Source organism: Dama dama, chromosome 27, assembly GCF_033118175.1.
Source record: "Dama dama isolate Ldn47 chromosome 27, ASM3311817v1, whole genome shotgun sequence".
Taxonomy (NCBI): Eukaryota; Metazoa; Chordata; class Mammalia; order Artiodactyla; family Cervidae; genus Dama; species Dama dama.
The window spans coordinates 42,845,478-42,863,781 of NC_083707.1; the positions used below are offsets into that span (position 1 = coordinate 42,845,478).

Below are 18,304 nucleotides of genomic sequence, written 5' to 3' on the forward strand. Positions count from 1 at the left end.
GTCCCAGGCCACGTGGGACCTCAGGACCACCACTAGAGATTCAGAAGGAAATACATGCACAGCACATACACACTTACATGGATTATTTTAAACTGTGTATACCATGGGCTTTTTTGTTCATTTTTAAAGAATACATAAAATTTTTTTTGGATAATTACAATCTTTCCCTGGAAGGGTTAGGATTTTTTTTAAGGAATTATAAATATAAACCATCCCGTTAAGATAAAAGGAGCCTGTCTCAGATGCAGGACAGGCTTCATCTTGAAAAGACAGAAGCTTCTGCAGAGTCAGACAACTCTGAGGCCCAGATCAGACATCGAGTCGAAGCAGTACCTGTTTGCTTCATTTTCCCATTTTAAAGTTTCTTTCTTTTATTGAATGAAAAATCCTTTAAACTCTACGGTGCTTTACAGTTTCAAAGATTTCACACATATGATTTCATCTAATTCCATAAGTCTTTTTTCCCTACCCCACTACTAACTGCTACTTTGTTCTCTACACGTGCATGCCTGCTTCTTCTTTGTTTCATTCACTAGCTTGTTGTATTTTTTATAGTTCACAGATAAGCGATATCAAACAGTACTTATCTTTCTCTGACTTATTTCACTGAGCATAATGCCCTTCAAGTTCATCCATGTTGCTGCAAATGGTATTACATCATTTTGTGGCTGAGTAATATCCTATTGTGTGTGTGTGTATACATATACATATCACGTCTTCTTTATCCATTCTTCTGTAGATGAACGTTTAGGTTGCTTCTGTATCTTGGCTGTCGTAAACAGTGCTGCTGTGAACACTGGGGTACCTATTTCTTTTCCAATTAGGGTCTTTGTTTTTATTCAGATATATATTTATATATACATATGTATATATTTATTGATATGCTTAATTCAGAATTACATAATATTCACTGCTGGTGTCTCAGCTTCCATCTCACTGGAGCAAGATGGGCATAGGAGGCCGGTGCACAGCTCAGCAAGTGTTGAGTGACCTGAGGGCTCAGACCTGCTGTTTGCTGGGTGGGTACCAGCCACTTGGGATTTACACTGGCTGTTAATGAAGCCAAGGCTACAGGATGCACTCCGACCCCTGTGCATGCATACACACACACACACACACACACACACACACGCACACCACACATACATACACACACACGAGGATGTAATCCCAGGCTATTCAAGTTTGTATACCCAAACTGGGTTTCGCATTATACTGTATTTCATCATAGCACATTTGTACTTTTTCCAGAAGGAAGAAGAATGTCTTAGGCTTGTGCATGAAGATTTTTCAATCTGCTCAGAGCCCATTATGCCTCAATGTCACTAGTAAGAGACAGAAGAGCACACACACACTAGTAAGAGATACAAATAAGTCAACAACTAAATATCTCACAGAGACACTTGCTATTCCAAGAATTAAAACAGAGTGATGTGATTGACGGAGTCAGGGCAGCTGTTTTAGATTCTGAGTTCAGGGAGAGCCTCTCTGAGGAGGTGACATTTAAGCTGAGCTCTGAATGTCACAGAGCCACCAGCCATGGGGAAATTCTAGCCAGAACCTTCCAGGCAGCAGGAAGGGCTGGCCAAGCCTCCATAGCGCGTCCCCAGACCCACTTCCTGTTCCACCTGCTCCTCCTCCCCACTATCAGCTGATGCCCCTGCATCCCACGTCATAGAGACATGGGGCTGAGCTCCAGTCAGTGCAACACCAGCAGCCCCACCTGGGATGATGGGAGAGCTACAGAGCTGGGGTACCAGGAGGAAAGCCCACCACCCCCTGCCCTGCATCACCTACAGAGGGAGTTTCGAAGCAAAACTCTTCGAGAGGTGGCTGGATTCAGAGCAGGACTTGACCGATGCTTCACTTCTCTTGAACCCAAGCTAAGAGGACTCTGATCACCAACCACTCCACCCAGTGAGGGCGACAAGGGGATCCCTTTCCTAGAGCAACTCCAGCAGCTGCAGTAGGGGAAGAGCAAGGGGGCCCTGCAGCCAGGAGGATGTGCTAGTGGAAGAGGGGGTGGGGAGTGGAGCTGAAGAGGGTTCATGTCTTGGGCGAGCATCTCATAAGTCCAGTCAGCAGACCCCAGTTGGTAAATTTCACATGATAGGGGGAGGGAAGAAGGAGAATCAGAGGGAGCTCTTGTCTTTGTGGATGACGTCAGGATGACCAGTCATGGAGCAAGTTGGGAAGCCAGTTCTAAGGTGGAGGTATCACGGGGGCAGCTAGTGAGGAACCTGGAGTGTAGACAGAGGTGAGAATTGGAGAGGTCTACCTGAGACTCACTGTCAAAGTGGGATCTGATAAGGTGACCTGGAGAGAACACAAGGCTGCCTACCTGTTGGAGTTGCCACACCTGGGACCAGTCTCTCTCTCCAACTTTATCCTCATCTCTTAGCCCAGAAACATCACACACAGGGAAACATGTAGAGAACCTGGATTCCACAGGCTCTCTGCCTTGGGATGTGCTGTTCCCACACCGGGGAAGCCCCTCCCCAGCATCCAAGGCCCCGGCTCCCAGGCCAACTTTCTTTCAACTTCTCCATCTCCCAAAGCTGAGTTGCTGTGGGGACTGATCCAGGGATACTGTTGCTATGACACCCACATCACCACACACATGGGCATTTGTTGCTTAATACTCCTTGTACAGCAGGTACATCCTAAAAATGTAGAGGCATCCTAAAAATGCCTCTAGAGGAAGAAGATTAGTCCAAAACTTTCAGTCTCCGTACTTGACCAAGGAGACAGAGAGAGGGTACACAGCTAGTGTTGCCTGGGTCAGTCAGAACACACTCCTAACTTTCACAATAAATGAGTTATTGCTCAATTACGGAATTGCTACGGATGTAGATTAAATCAGATAGAAATCTCTAGTCAAGAACCTTCTCGAGTTTAGATGAATGCACTTCCCTGACCTCTCCTGGGCGGGACAGGGACCCTGTGAATTTTATAAACAGACCAGTGTACTTGAGGTTTTTCAGCATTTTTGTACCGGAATCCCTAGGGCTTTCAGTTGAAAACACTTTCTAAACCTGCCAAACTGAGAGGGAGCCAAAAGTGAGCCCCACCATCCTGGCTGGGGCCAGAAGTGCCATTAGTCACGTCAGGCTGGTCTTCTCCCCGAAATGATCCATCTGGAGCAGCGTAAACACCAATGCCCTAGAAGCCCCTCGGCTCACTCACCAGCAAGCAGGCTGGGCTGCTGGAGCTGAAATGTGTCCCCACATTGGAATTCAACTGGATCCTAGCCGTGGAGCTAAGAAGGAGTACATGCTAAGTCGCTTCAGTCCTGTCTGACTCTTTGCAACCCCATGGGGTGTAGCCCACCAGGCTCCTTTGTCCATGGGATTTTCCAGGCAAGAATACTGAAGTGGGTTGCCTCGCTCTCCTCCAGGGGATCTTCCTGACCCAGGGATTGAACTCCAGTTTCCTACCGTCTCCTGCATTGGCAAGCAGGTTCTTAACCGTTAGCACCACCTGGGAAGGGCTTCCCTGATGGTTCATCTGGTAAAGAATCTGCCTGCAATGCAGGAGACCTGGGTTCCATCCCTGGGTCAGGAAGATCTCCTAGAGAAGGGAATGGCAACCCACTCCAGTATTCTTGCCTGGAGAAGCATGCTTAAACTTTGTCTTTCAGTTTCTTCATAAGAAGGAGTAGCTGTAAATAAAGATTTATTTTTTTAGTTCTTGAGCTATCTTAGAAACAAAAGATAAAGAAGCCTTTATAGTTTAAAAAGCCTAATAAAATATTACATATCAGCATTGTCCAGGTTGAAGTCTATAGCTTATGTAAATAAACGTTAAGTGCTTTGACTTATCTTCTTTAAAAGTCTCTGACTTCAAAATGTGCCAGAAGTACTCAGGTAGCATCTCATGTCACGTGAGGACACTCCAAGTGCTATGGAGTCAACTGGGTGTGAGGTCATGGTTCCCTGAGCCTGGACCCAAGCCTCCATGCCTCATCCCATCACGGCATCCAGCCCTGCAGCCTCATCCCCAGCAGTCAAGCCTTAGCAGTTACTCCCACTCAGTTCTGAACCAAGAAGACACCATCAATTACTTCTAGTAGAACCCAGACGTTCATTTTTCCTTATCCCCAAGCACTAAATGAGTCTATCTGTCTTGGACTAAATCCAAGGCTCACCTGGGGCTTTTTAAGAGGCCAGATTACCAGACTCCACCTCACAGTTCCTGAATCAGGAATTCCAGGAGTGAGTCCCAGGAACTTGTCTGATTAAAGGGCTGCATGAGATGATATGGAAGCAGCCAGCTTAGAATCCACACTCTTCCTGATACCTGTGACCCTGGACAAACTCAACCCCCTGGAAGCCTTGTGTTTGAGTTGGATGCCAGGCAGACTCCCTTGACTGGAAAACATATTGAGGTAATTTATCTAATGGCATCTCCTTCTGATTTCAGACAAACTTTAGATGTAAGCCCAGAGCTCCTCAGATCATGGACTCCATCCTCCTCTTCCTTGTGGCTTAAACCATGCACGAAAAGACGCTTTGATGGGAGAGCATCAGAGGTACAGATAATGAGCCAGCAGATCCAGAGGCAAAGGCAGCACTTTGCTAAAATGTTGCAAGTTATTTACTCATTGTTTATTATTGAAAGTTAACAATTTATCTTCATGGAGTGGAGTCATCTCAACAGAAGAGTCCATGGAAGGAAGAGGCAAGGGCTGTGACTCATTGCCAGAGACAAACGTCCACCATCCTCCACAGTGTCCCCATGGACGCAGTGCCTAGAGAGCTCTGGAGCCATGCTGGCAGGGGTCATGTGCGTCACATAAGCCTATCATGACAGCATTGTGCAGACGAAGCCAAGATTTTATTCTGTTGCCAAGCTTATTTTAGGAAGATTACTTTTCCAAATATATAAGCACAGTTAAATTGTTCCCTGCTTCATTTGGAAGAGTGAGTATAGAGATGTATGCTTTCAACCACTTCCTATAGAGAAATACAAGTTCAATAAAGGACAAGCTAAGACAGACCAAGTTAGCAGGCAGCAACCTGCTAGGCTAGCCAGGACCACAGGCCTGAGGAGCTTTAATAAAACAATCCTGGTACAACCACACATTTGCCTGCCTCCCAGAATTCTGACTGAACATATCTGGGATGCAGTCTGCGCCTGGACCTTTACAAACTCCCAAGTCAAGGTCAGTTCAAAGTGGTGAGGAAGGAAGAGCCTGAACCCACTTCCTCCCATGGACATGACAAATATGTTCACAGGAGGACATAACTACAAATATGCAGTTACACATGGGTTGATTTTCCCTGGAAAGGACCTGAGAACTAGCTGAACACCTGATCCACAGAAGAGGACAGGAAGGGCCACACCTAGGCAGGTAGGGGAGGCACGAGGTTGAACTTGCCCCGAGAGAGGTGAAATGCCCAGAGTGTGACACCTTCTGAGACTGTGTGTAAGGGACAGTCATTTGCGAATCCAAAGACATCTGCTGGAGGGTGGGGGAAGGAAGACACTGCCCAGAGACTGAGGCACCATTATGTTCCCACCCAAGTCAAGTCATTCTCCCCCTGTCTTCCCAAAGCAAGGGAACAAGTCCGGCCCCCACACCCTCTGGCTGAGCCCAGCAGGAGCATACACAGTGCATATGGGGACATGCCCTGGTGGCCAGTAGGACTGGATACCCTGAGCCCCACGGGACAGTAACAACCGGAGAGACAGCTCTTATCAGGCCACCACCGATAGGCACCGCAAGACAGCAGACAAACACAACCCCAAGCTTCCTGTGAAAAAGATCCATCTGTGGAAGCTAGAGCCTCAGGTTTCCTTCACACCTGGTGGTGAAGGAGGGGCCCCCGGGGAAGTGAGCCATGAGACATCATCCTCGAACCCCCGTGGCCTTGCTGCCACTCAGCCAGACTCCAGAAGGAGCTTGTGTAACCCTCAAGAGTCCCAATTTCTGCAACTGTTGCCCAGAGGACACCTCCAAAGCCTACATCTGGAGAGCAGCAGGGATTACAATCACAGCCCCGGGACTGTATGTGTCTCCATGCTTTAGAAGCTGCTGCCGTCTGAAGGCCTGGCTTCGGCCTGAGTGCTGAAGGAGAATCTCTACCCCATCAAGCACTGACAGGTCCCAACATGCCCTCAACAACAGGGCTGCTTCAGGGATAAATTAGGTGTGTAGACAACTACAAAGATTTGAGAGATAGCCGAGCTAAGGTGGTGCTAGTAGTAAAAAAAAAAAAAAAAACAAAAACCCACCTGCCAATGCAGGAGACATGAAATACAGGCTCTATCCCTGGGTTAGAAAGATCTTCTGAAGAAGGAAATGGCAATTCACTCCAGTATTCTTGCCTAGAGAATCCCATGGACAGAGGAGCCTAGTGGGCTACAGTCCATGGGGTCACAAAGAATCAGACACAACTGAAGTGACTAAGCACAGACAGATGTGCTAAGTAAGGGTTGAAGAAGAAGGATTATCACCTACACAAGGCCACGCCTTCAAGACTGAGAGGCAGCAGTTTTGCCTACTTCATAGAAACAGAGAGTCAGCAAAATGAGGAAATATGTTAAAAAAAAAAAAAAAAAAAACAAGAACAAAAACCTCAAAACCAAGACGAAACCTCAGAAAAAGACCTTAATAATGTGGAGATAAGTAATCTCTCTGATAAAGAATTCAAGTGAAGTGAAATTCGGTCAGTAGTGTCTGACTCTTTGCAATCCCATGGACTGTAGCCCACCAGGCTCCTCTGTCTATAGAATTCTCCAGGCCAGAATACTGGAGTGGGTAGCTATTCCCTTCTCCAGAGGATCTTCCCAACCCAGGGAAAGAACCCAGGTCTCCCGCATTGCAGGCAGATTCCTTACTGCCTGAGCCACCAAGGAAGTCCAAAAAATTCAAAGCTATGGCCAAAAGATGCTCCCTGGCCTTGGGAAAAGGATGAATACAGTGAGAACTTCAACAAAGACTTTGAATATATAAAAAAAGAACCAGTCGGTGCTGAAGAAATTAAGAAAGTAATCGTGCTTATAATTGCATCAAAAAGAATAAAATACCTAGGAATGAATTTAACCAAGGAGATTAAAGACCTAAATTCTGAAAACTATAAGACACTGATGAAAGAAAATGAAGATGACACAAATAAATGGAAAGATATACTATGCTCAAGGATTGGTAGAATTAGCATTGCTAAAATGGCCATACCACTCAAAGCAATATAGATTCAATGCAATATCAAATGGTAAAGGATCTGCCTGCAATGCAGGAAACTCAGGTTTGATCCCTGGGTTGGGAAGATCCACTGGAGAAGGGAATGACTACTCCAGTATTCTTGCCTAGTCTTGCCTGGAGAACCCCATGGATACAGGAGCCTGGAGGGTTACACTCCATGGAGTCACAGAGTCAGACATGACTGAGCAACTAAGCATACACACACACACACACACACACACACACACACACCAAGTAGTAATGGCATTTTTCACAGAACTAGAACAAAAAATCCTAAGAGTTTTTATGGAACCACAAAAACCCCCAAAGAGCCAAAACAATCTCGAGGAAGAACAAAAATGAGAGGTATCATACTCTAATTTCAAACTATATTACAAACCTACAAAAATCAAAACAGAATGGTACTGGGATAAAATACATACATAGAGATCAATGGAACACAATAGAAAGCCCAGAAAAAAACCCACCTATTTATGGTCAATTGGAAGGACTGATGCTGAAGCTGAAACTCCAGTACTTTGGCCACCTCATGCGAAGAGTTGAGTCACTGGAAAAGACACTGATGCTGGGAGGAATTGGGGGCAGGAGGAGAAGGGGACGACAGAGGATGAGATGACTGGATGGCATCACCGACTCGATGGACATGAGTTTGAGGAAACTCTGGGAGTTGGTGATGGACAGGGAGGCCTGGCGTGCTGCAATTCATGGGGTCGCAAAGAGTCGGACACAACTGAGCGACTGAACTGAACTGAACTGAACTGAATCTATGACAAAGCAGGCAAGAATGTACAATGGAGAGAAGACAGTCTCTTCAGTGCTCTTGTGAAAACTGGACAGCTACCTGCAAAAGAATGAAACTGGACCACTCTCATACCATATGCAGAAATAAATTCAAAATTAATTAAACACTCACTCCACCCTAGAACTGGTATAGTACTCTGAGCAGAGCACAGGCTCCATAAAAAGTTCTGACTGGAGGGCGAAATAAATGGATGGACAGTGGGGTGGTGGAGGGATGGGAAAGAAAAGCAGTGGATTCCAGGGCCACCACACTGCTCAACTTTTTGACATTTTAGTAACAAAGGCATGCATTTTCTTTGCATCTTAGTTCATCACAAGTAATTATGGGTCCTGAACCTTTATGGACACTTTTAAGCAACAGGAGTGGTCTAAATGCCCTCAAAACTGTGGCTTTTTGCCATCACTCCCTGAATTCTTCATTTCTAGAGAAGGAACAGCAGTCAGAAGAGCTAAATTTAGCTGGTTCTGATCAGAGAAAATGGGCAGCTCAGGGTCAGTAATGATGTCTGTAACCAAAGACCAATAGAGAGGGATGACAGAGTCTGAGCTGGAAAACCAGGATCTAGAGGATGTTAAGCAGGTGACTCTGGACTAGATCTCAGGTGGGGACTGAGCGGATGCCTAAAGATTAATATAATTAATATATGCTATAATATATTAATTATACTATACTCTTTATTAGTCTTTAATAAAGAGATTGATTTCTTCCATTTTTTGTTTCTTGCTCTCAAAAAAATAGCAACTAGAGCTTCAAATCTGAAGCTTGACTCACAGGCCAGATAGCCACTTTCTGTGCCAAACACCACAGTAGCCTAAAGGACTTTAGGTATCACGAAGGGGTTGCAGCTTTGAGATTCAGAAAGAATGTCTAAATAACGTGAGTGAGATTTAAATGCTGCATCCCTGATTCTTAATGGATGGGCTATATCTGACACCGAAATATTCTTTACATCATTTCTATTGGATTTGTTAGACTATATAGAAGAGGCCACTTGCAGCAGACTAAGTCAAGACTAAAATTCCTAATGAATCAACATTTATCATAAATTTGGTTTCATATTAAACTACTCTGTTTCAAAAAAAGCCCCAAATCTCATTAAATAGCTAGAAAGAGCTAGAAGTACACAAATATGCAGATACTATCAATTTGGTGAAATTACTGATGTCATTAGTGTTTTATTGTACAGATAACCTTTCTGCACAATTTAACTCTCATAACACAACTCATTTTTTTTTAAAGACTTAAGAATCTGAATCTTTCAGTCATAATTTGTCAATCTGCTTCTGAATTAAAAGGAACAAATAAACAAGACCACAAGTATGTCAGTTGGCAAAGAATCTTTCATGGCACTTGGAGAGTTGGTTCTTGACTGAGGTTTGCTTTCTGTAAAATTCAAGAACAGGACAAAGCCTCCTCCCCCACTCCACGCCCACTGGGTTTTTTTTGGGGGGAGAATCCTTGGATTTGTGATGCCCTTTAAAACAGTGAACTTAAGCCTCATTATCAAGTCCATGGAGATTTGGGAAGAGTCCTGAGCATTCTCCAGGGATTACTTGCTACTCTGAAACAAAGCTGGATTTGAAAAGCAATTCTCCCAGGCACCAGAGGGTTGATTAATCTGCCATTTCTCCACTGAGACAAATGAGAGAAGAAGCAACGCCAGCAAACACTGTCCTTTCAAAGGATCCTCAAAAACCAAGCAATCTAGAACACAATAGCCAAGATTTACGAGTCGCAGGAAGTATGCTAGGGACTTCAAAATAAAATAAATTCTCCTGCTTATTTTGGCTGTGTATTTGTATTCTTTTCAGACTCTAGCCAGATGGTTCCCCAGTAAGAAAAATTTCCTCCTGGATTCATCATGGGACAGTCACTCTAGCCTGCTCCCCTCGGCCACCTGGGGCTGGAATGTACTGAGACTGTGGAAACTAATATCTAAATTAGGCTCAAACAAATTTAACCTAGAGGGAACTCAACTTTATAGTCATGATATTTAGTATTTTCAATATTAAGGGTTTTTCTGGTGAGTGAGACAGTGAAGAATCTGCCTGCAGTGCAGGTGACCCGGGTTCAATATCTGGGTTGAGAAGATCCCCTGGAGGAAGGCATGGCAACCCACTCCAGTATTCCTGCCTGGAGAATTCCATGGACAGAGGAGCCTGGCAGGCTACAGTACATGGAGTAGCAAAGAGTTGGACATGACTGAGTGACTAATGCTTTCACACTTTCATTTTCAAAGCTCCCCAAAAATAATGCTTAGAGAATCTACCCCTCTTTATCATTAAATAATGTAATCAATAATATATAGGGTGCAGGTATTTAAACAAATTTCAAATGGGAGAGAGGTATCACGAGCCCATCTTTGAGAACAGAGGGGAATCAGGAAGGAAACATGATTTCAGTATCAGTCAGTGACGTCGTGTCTCTTCTTCACCAGATGGGTGACCTTGACCTAACATCCCTTATCTTCTGTAGTCAGTGCAGGTTCTCCTAATTTTATGGCAAAACAGTGTTTGAACTGGAGACAGAAGTTCTTTCTGTAGGAAGCTTTGTAATTCAGTCATGGTTGTCCGTTACCAATGGCAAGGAAGGAAGTCCTTTACTGAGTGAGCTGGCCTCAAACACACCCTCCAACTTATCTTTCTCTCATTCTAAGAGGCTTTAAATTTGACATTTTTGCGATTGTTCTACTTCCTTTCAAACTGGAGAAGAGCAGAGAGAGGCAAGCGGGTGGCCCTTTATTAAGTCCTCAGAACAATCTCCACTTTGCAGAAGAAGAAAGAGGATAAACAATTTTCCCAACATCACACAGCTTCCAAGTCTGACTTCAGAGTCCACTCAGTTCACAGTAACTATCCCTTACCCTCCATCTATAATATGAGGAGAACTGAAAACAAATCTTGCCTTATAAAAAATAATAATGAAAAGTCCTAAATCTGGAGAGCTTGAGTTAATGGATTTATTTTCACTGAATCTGGAAAAAACAGGGTGATTGTTTAAGCTAGATGATTTTTCAAAAGTGTAAATACTATAAAAGAAATTTCAAATGTAAAAGCAGAGGTTAAAATGTTAAATTCTGTCTTAACCAGAAGAAAAAGCACCTTCATAGTTCTATCTATTTCTAGGACATTGACAAATGTTGTACAGTTTGTGAACTTGAATGCAAGAAATAGGCAGTTATGACCTTGCTGTAATGGTTTTTGACACCATGTACCATTTTTAACATTAACCTTAAAAACAGCAGAATATGCATATGCCACAGGATTATATATTTTTTACTCACAAGGATTTTAGGCAATAACATCATTTCTAGTCTGCAGAGGTTTATGGAATCATATTCACTCTTTCTTCATTGTTGTATTCTAATAAATATCAAGGGAAAATGCTGTTCATTTGTGAAGCACACACATTATTTGCCATAACTGAGAACTTTCTTTCTTTGATGCCATCGTGGTTACCATTCTCAATATCAGTAATTTCAACTAACTTCAGTTTTATAGGTTTAATTTCTTGGCAAGGTTTTGAATGAAACATTCAGTACTTACAAGTATCTTGGATCAAATATCCAAATACAGTCTTTTAAGGATTTTTTTTCCCCTGTAAATTTTATCTTTCAATTACCACATCAATTACTTTTTAAGTCACTGTTACCTAGACTTATATGAGAAAGTGCAGTTATTAGAACAAACAGGTCAGGGACAGAGTGACAGCTGTCTCCTGCTTCCATTCGCCACGGAGTGAAATCTGACATGTCCCCTGATCCGGCTAAAAATTCACAAACGTTTTATTCATTCTTACACTTTTCCAAATGCATGTATTTTTTTCTCTGCAGTACTTTAAAAAATACCTCGATAGAAGCATGTAGATTTAACCACTGACTCAGGATGGCAAGGTGCACAGACTGGAAGCTTCCTTCAAGGTAGAATTACTTTTTTTTTTTTTTTCTCTGACAACTGCCAGGTGTTTCTTCTCTAAGAACGTTGCAGTAACTAAGTATCTAGGGTAGAGGCCAGTGACACGAACTTGAAAGGTTCCCAGTGTGAGCTAAGGGCGGATTGTGATGAGACACCAGGTCAGGCCTAGGCCCTTAGGGTTAATGCGTCTCACAGGGCAGCCCTCACATCCCTGGACTTGTTTCCTCCTGGCCAATTGTGGGTGAGAATGCGCATGCATGAGGGCCACACGAGGTGTGCAAAGCAACCACCCAGCATAGCAGGGCATGAAGCACTGTGCACTCCTCACTGTTCACTGTCACAACCTACAAAGCCCCCGAAATCAAAGCAGGAAGAGGCCCAGACTCAGACTTACCGACTCTTCATTCTCAAACTCCGGGTTACACTGCGCGGCCTCTTCGGCCACTGGCTTCTGAACAATGTTACTACAGACCAGCCAGATGGTCAGGCTGGCGATGAACATGCCTACATCAGGCACAAACACTCGGATCCCATTGCCAGCGTCGGCTCCCTTTAAGCTATGGAGGGAACAAAAGGGAGGAGGAAATTCAGTTGTTTTGATGTTGCAATGGTATGCATGAATACATCACAGAGTATGTATGTATGAATCACAGAGTATGTTCGAATCTTCTTAAGATTCAAAGAATGCTCCGTTTCTGCCTGGAAGGTATCAGAAAGCTTTTCTCTGACTCCAGTCTTTCACAATCTACTAAGACTCAGGAAGATTTCAGGGAGTTTCAGAAATAGCATGAAGAACCCGAAACCGACTCTCACTCCTAAAACGTACTGATGAACTAAACTGTTATTAAATATGCCACGTGTCCAGGACAGAGACAGGTGTTTGTAATCCAGTGGGAGCAGTGAAAGACTGGATGTACACAAGCAGCCCTGGAAGTAAATCCAAGTTTAGAGGGAAAACAGAGGAGACATTAAAGCCATCCTTGAACAGGGACCCTTCATTACTTTGAATGCTGAGTTGATTTTGTTTTCCATCTTGTTCCAAAAAAAGGCAGGTCATTAACAGAGAGCTCAGAAGATTTGGTCCCAATGTCAGCAGGACCTGGTGGCTGTGTTTCCCTGGGACCTTCCCCTCATCCTGTGCTCCCCCCTGCCCCAAAGAGATTACACTGTTCATCTTCTTTATCACACAGGACTCAAATCAAAGTGACCCAACGTGTATCAGAGCTAAAACTTGTTTAGGGAAAAGCAGCAGAATATATGAAGTTATGTCATGTGAAGATACATATTTTTCAAATACACTTTATGTGATGAAATATATAGTCATCTACATTGAATATATGATGTATTTGGGTAAAAACATAATCAATAGCAAGACCTCTATCACCTAGAAATAACCATGTTGACATTTTAGTGAATTAAAAAAATCATATGATATTGCTTCTATGTGGAATCTAAAAAAATGACACGAACTATTTACAAAACAGAAATAGACTCACAGACAAAGAAAACAAACTTCTGGCTACCAAAGGGGAAAGGTGAGGGGGAGGGATAAATTAGGAATTTGGGATGAACATATACACAGCACTGTATATAAAAGAGATAAACAAGACCTATTGTATAGCACAGGGAACTCTACTCAGTAGTTTGGAAACTATAAGAAACTACTATACACGCAATCTTAGAGTTAATAAAACTAGCCTCATACTTTATTGTTTTTGAAAATAATTTGTTCATTTAATACATCACTCACATCTTCACAACTCCCTGAAGATTTTTAAACCTTTACCACACTCACGGTCAGATAGTAGCTACTTAACTAGTCCACTACTGTTGCACCTTTAGAATATTACCATTTATTGGTTACCATAAAATGAATGTAACTCAAGTCTTCATTAACTGAAGAGTCTCCTAATCCAGGATCTTCTAGGAAAAATTCCTCAGACCAGTCTGACTGGCTTTTTACAAAAACAGTCTGGACAAGGACCTCCCCATTAGAAGCCTAGGTTTTATACACGACTCTAATCTTCTCTGAACAGAGAAACAGGGAAGTGATGAGGCATCCCTTTACCTCCATAAATAAAACACATGTGGTCGTGTGAGAGATTTTAAAAAAAGGCAAATTTCTTGCATTTGGGCTAAGAGTAAGAGAAATCAAATAAGAAAACTTTATCCAAACGTATAATACTGTGAAAACTTCATCCAGACTTTACAGTTACTTATAAAATTCATAATCCAAATCCATAATGAGGAAATCTGATGATTGATTTCATCATAAGAAAACTGTAGAGGTTTTGCCTACTTTGCAAGTACACCTAACATGATCAGACAGAGCAAAGGAGGATTCATATCATCAGAATGAGAATTCGGAGATCAAGGAGACAGGCGAGGAGATGAAGGCCAGGCTGGACGGGGAGGTGTTTCCTGGGTTGGGCTGAGGTCGGGGGAGCCGGCAGTCCCTCCTGAGTGGATTTGGGGGATAAATTACTGCAGCTCTTTTGCGGAAAACGAACTGACCATGACATTTTATGAGAAGCACAAACCAAGCCGACTGGAGGGAGAGTTCTCTGAGGAACGTACCCAGAGTCCCACCCGGCGCAGTGGACCCAGGAGCCAGCTGTGCCTGCCCCCCCTGCCCCCAACCCCAACCTGCACTCTGTACATGGCTCTCAATTTGCAAACAGTGGCTTCAAGTCAACAGCCTCAGCTATGTGCTCCTAGGTCCCCAAGGAGACACTCGATCACCCACAAACATGAAGAGAGTAAATGAACCCCAACTGCAAAGCAATTACGCCCCAGCCATGACAGAACGTGGCTCCCAGGACTGGGCTGTGGTCCAGCTCAGAGTGGAATCTGTCAGCCACGGAGGTGCCAACCTGTTACCTGCTGCTGTCGCCCGAGCTCACATAGCAGCACATTCAGAGATCTGCCAGTCCACGGGCTCCAGGAGTCTCCAGAAGACGACAATGCGGGCCGTGGACAATGACCAGGTCAGAGTCCACTTGACACCTCCCATGGGGACCATATTATCACTACAGTCTCCGTCTTCGCTGTCTAGACCAGAGTCTACTGAAGCACATTCATCAGAGTGCTAGTCCTCAGAAATACTGTGAATTAAAGCAAAACATGACCAAAAAAGAAAAAAAAACTGCCTCTGGTAAAATAGTTAGACAATCACAACAGTTATTATTATAGTGAAGAACTTGATAAGTTCTGTAGAAAAACAATAAATTGGAGTTAATGTAAAGCTCTGGGCTTCCCAGGTGGCTCCGCGGGTAAAGAACCCACTCGCAACGCAGGAGACACAGGAATCATAGGTTCGATCCCAGGGTCAGGAAGATCCCCTGGTGAAGGGTATGGCAACCCACTCCAGTATTCTTGCCTGGAAAATCCCATGGACAGAGGAGCCTGGTGGACTACAGTCCATATAGTCGAAAAAGAGTCGGACACAGCTAAAGCAACTGAGCTTGCAAGCAAATCTCTGCTTCCCAAATTTACCTAAGCACAAACCATTTCTTAAAGTTTTATCTAATATCTATTACATTCTGCCAAGCTACTGCTCATGGCACAGGTTTTAGAAAATGCTGAGCTGGAGTCTCTTCATTGGTCTAGATTTTTGATCACAATGAATGAATACTTTGGATATTGTACTTAGATGTAACTAATCCTCATATATTTGGTTTTGAATAAGCCCCTAATAACTACAGTGCCTTTCTTAGGGATTGGAATGAAAACTGACCTTTTCCAGTCCTGTGACCACTGCTGAGTTTTCCAAATTTGCTGGCATATTGAGTGCAGCACTTTCACAGCATCACCTTTCAGGATTTGAAATAGCTCAACTGGAATTCCATCACATCCACTAGTTTTGTTCGTAGTGATGCTTTCTAGGGCCCACTTGACTTCACATTCCAGGATGTCTGGCTCTAGGTGAGTGGTCCCACCATCGTGATTAACTGAGTCATGAAGATCTTTTTTGTACAGTTCTTCTGTGTATTCTTGCCATCTCTTCTTAATATCTTCTGCTTCTGTTAGGTCCATATCATTTCTGTCCTTTATCGAACCCATCTTTGCCTGAAATGTTCCCTTGATATCTCTAATTTTCTTGAAGAGATCTCCAGTCTTTCCCATTCTGTTGTTTTCCTCTATTTCTTTGCATTGATCGCTGAGGAAGGCTTTCTTATCTCTCCTGGCTATTCTTTGGAACTCTGCATTCAAATGCAGAGTTTTCATTCCAATCCCTAAGAAAGGCAATCCCAAAGAATGCTCAGACTACCACACAATTGCTCTCATCTCACATGCTAGTAAAGTAATGCTCAAAATTCTCCAAGCCAGGCTTCAGCAATACGTGAACCAAGAACTTCCAGATGTTCAAGCTGGTTTTAGAAAAGGCAGAGGAACCAGAGATCAAATTGCCAATATCCGCTGGATCATCGAAAAAGCAAGAGAGTTCCAGAAAAACATCTATTTCTGCTTTATTGACTACGCCAAAGCCTTCGACTGTGTGGATCACAATAAACTGTGGAAAATTCTAAGAGATGGGAATACCAGACCACCTGACCTGCCTCTTGAGAAACCTGTATGCAGGTCAGAAAGCAACAGTTAGAACTGGGCATGGAACAATAAACTGGTTCCAAATAGGAAAAGGAGTACATAAAGGCTGTATATTGTCACCCTGCTTATTTAACTTATATGCAGAGTACATCATGAGAAACACTGGGCTGGAAGAAGCACAAGCTGGAGTCAAGATTGCTGGGAGAAATATCAATAACCTCAGATATGCAGATGACACCACCTTTATGGCAGAGAGTGAAGAGGAACTGAAAAGCCTCTTGATGAAAGTGAAAGAAGAGAGTGAAAAAGTTGGCTTAAAGCTTAACATTCAGAAAACTAAGATCATGGCATCTGGTCCCACCGCCTCATGGGAAATAGATGGGGAGACAGTGGAAATAGTGTCAGACTATTTTTGGGGGGCTCCAAAATCACTGTGGATGGTGACTGCAGCCATGAAATTAAAAGACACTTACTCCTTGGAAGGAAAGTTATGACCAACCTAGATAGCATATTAAAAAGCAGAGACATTACTTTGCCAACAAAGGTTCATCTGGTCAAGGGTATGGTTTTTTCAGTGGTCATGTATGGATGTGAGAGTTGGACTGTGAAGAAAGCTGAGCGCCAAAAAATTGATGCTTTTGAACTGTGGTGTTGGAGAAGACTCTTGAGAGTCCCTTGGACTGCAAGGAGATCCAACCAGTCCATCCTGAAGGAGATCAGTCCTGGGTGATCACTGGACAGACTGATGCTGAAGCTGAAACTCTAATATTTGGCCACCTCATGCAAAGAGTTGACTCATTGGAAAAGACCCTGATGCTGGGAGGGATTGGGGGCAGGAGGAGAAAGGGACGACAGAGGATGAGATGGCTGGATGGCATCACCAACTCGATGGGCATGAGTTTGAGTAAACTCTGGGAGTTGGTGATGGACAGGGAGGCCTGGCGTGCTGTGATTCATGGGGTTGCAAAGAGTCGGACACGACTGAGCGACTGAACTGAACTGAACTACAGTGCCAGGAACACCTGATTTCTTTCCCTCATCCCCTCTCCCAGATGTCCCCCCCATCTCCCAAGTGTCCACCCCCTCTCCCAAGTATCCACCTGTTCTTGGGACAGACTGAAAGACACTACAATAGTGCACAACAATTCACAAAGCTGCTCATTCGGTCCCAGCAGGTCCCCAAGACCATCTGCAGATACCTATCTTCCTATGAGATGTCTCTACCCAGTGTCTGACCATATTGCCACACGTCTCCCTTCACCACCTCCTCTTCTGAATGACTGTCATTTTGCCTTGGGGTGTCCCCTCTTCCAACCAGGCTGAGCTGAACTTTTAGAAACACAGTTTGGACTTGCTCACTGCACCAGCGATGATAAAGGTCCATATTCCCAAGCTCACCTACAAGGCCTCTGTATTGCAGACGTGTGTGCCTTGTCTCTTGCTAAGACTTCCTCAGACCTCAAATTCCAGCCATGCTGGCTGCACATCTAAGGACAGGCAAGTGTTTGTCCCTCTGAGTCAGAGTATGGTCTTCTCCCTGGGACCACAAAGCCCTCCTCACACACACTTCCACGTCATCCTCATCAGTCAAGACTTACCTCCCTCATCTCCACTGCAAAGCCCACCATCTGTTTCCTTTAGACCCCTAACACTTTATGTTGCTCACTTATATCCTATGTAAGTGATATCCAAGAGGACTATATATATATATATATATACACACAATATTTGTGTGTGTGTGTGTGTGTGTGTGTGTACATGTGGTATAGTGTATGCTCTGAATACAGGCTGGCAGAATTAATGTTATCTCCAAATATTTACTCTTTCTTTCCT

General features: G+C 43.7%; 1 protein-coding gene across 2 annotated transcripts in view; it reads right to left on the reverse strand.

Moving 5' to 3' along the window:
* The window catches only part of PIEZO2 (piezo type mechanosensitive ion channel component 2), a 243,321-nt gene that overhangs the window by 98,967 nt on the left and 126,050 nt on the right, over positions 1–18,304 (reverse strand). For both annotated transcript variants that reach the window (XM_061130738.1, XM_061130739.1), the window contains exon 5: positions 12,318–12,480. In XM_061130738.1, coding sequence (XP_060986721.1) covers positions 12,318–12,480 — 163 coding nt within the window. The remainder of the gene's footprint in view (positions 1–12,317; positions 12,481–18,304) is intronic.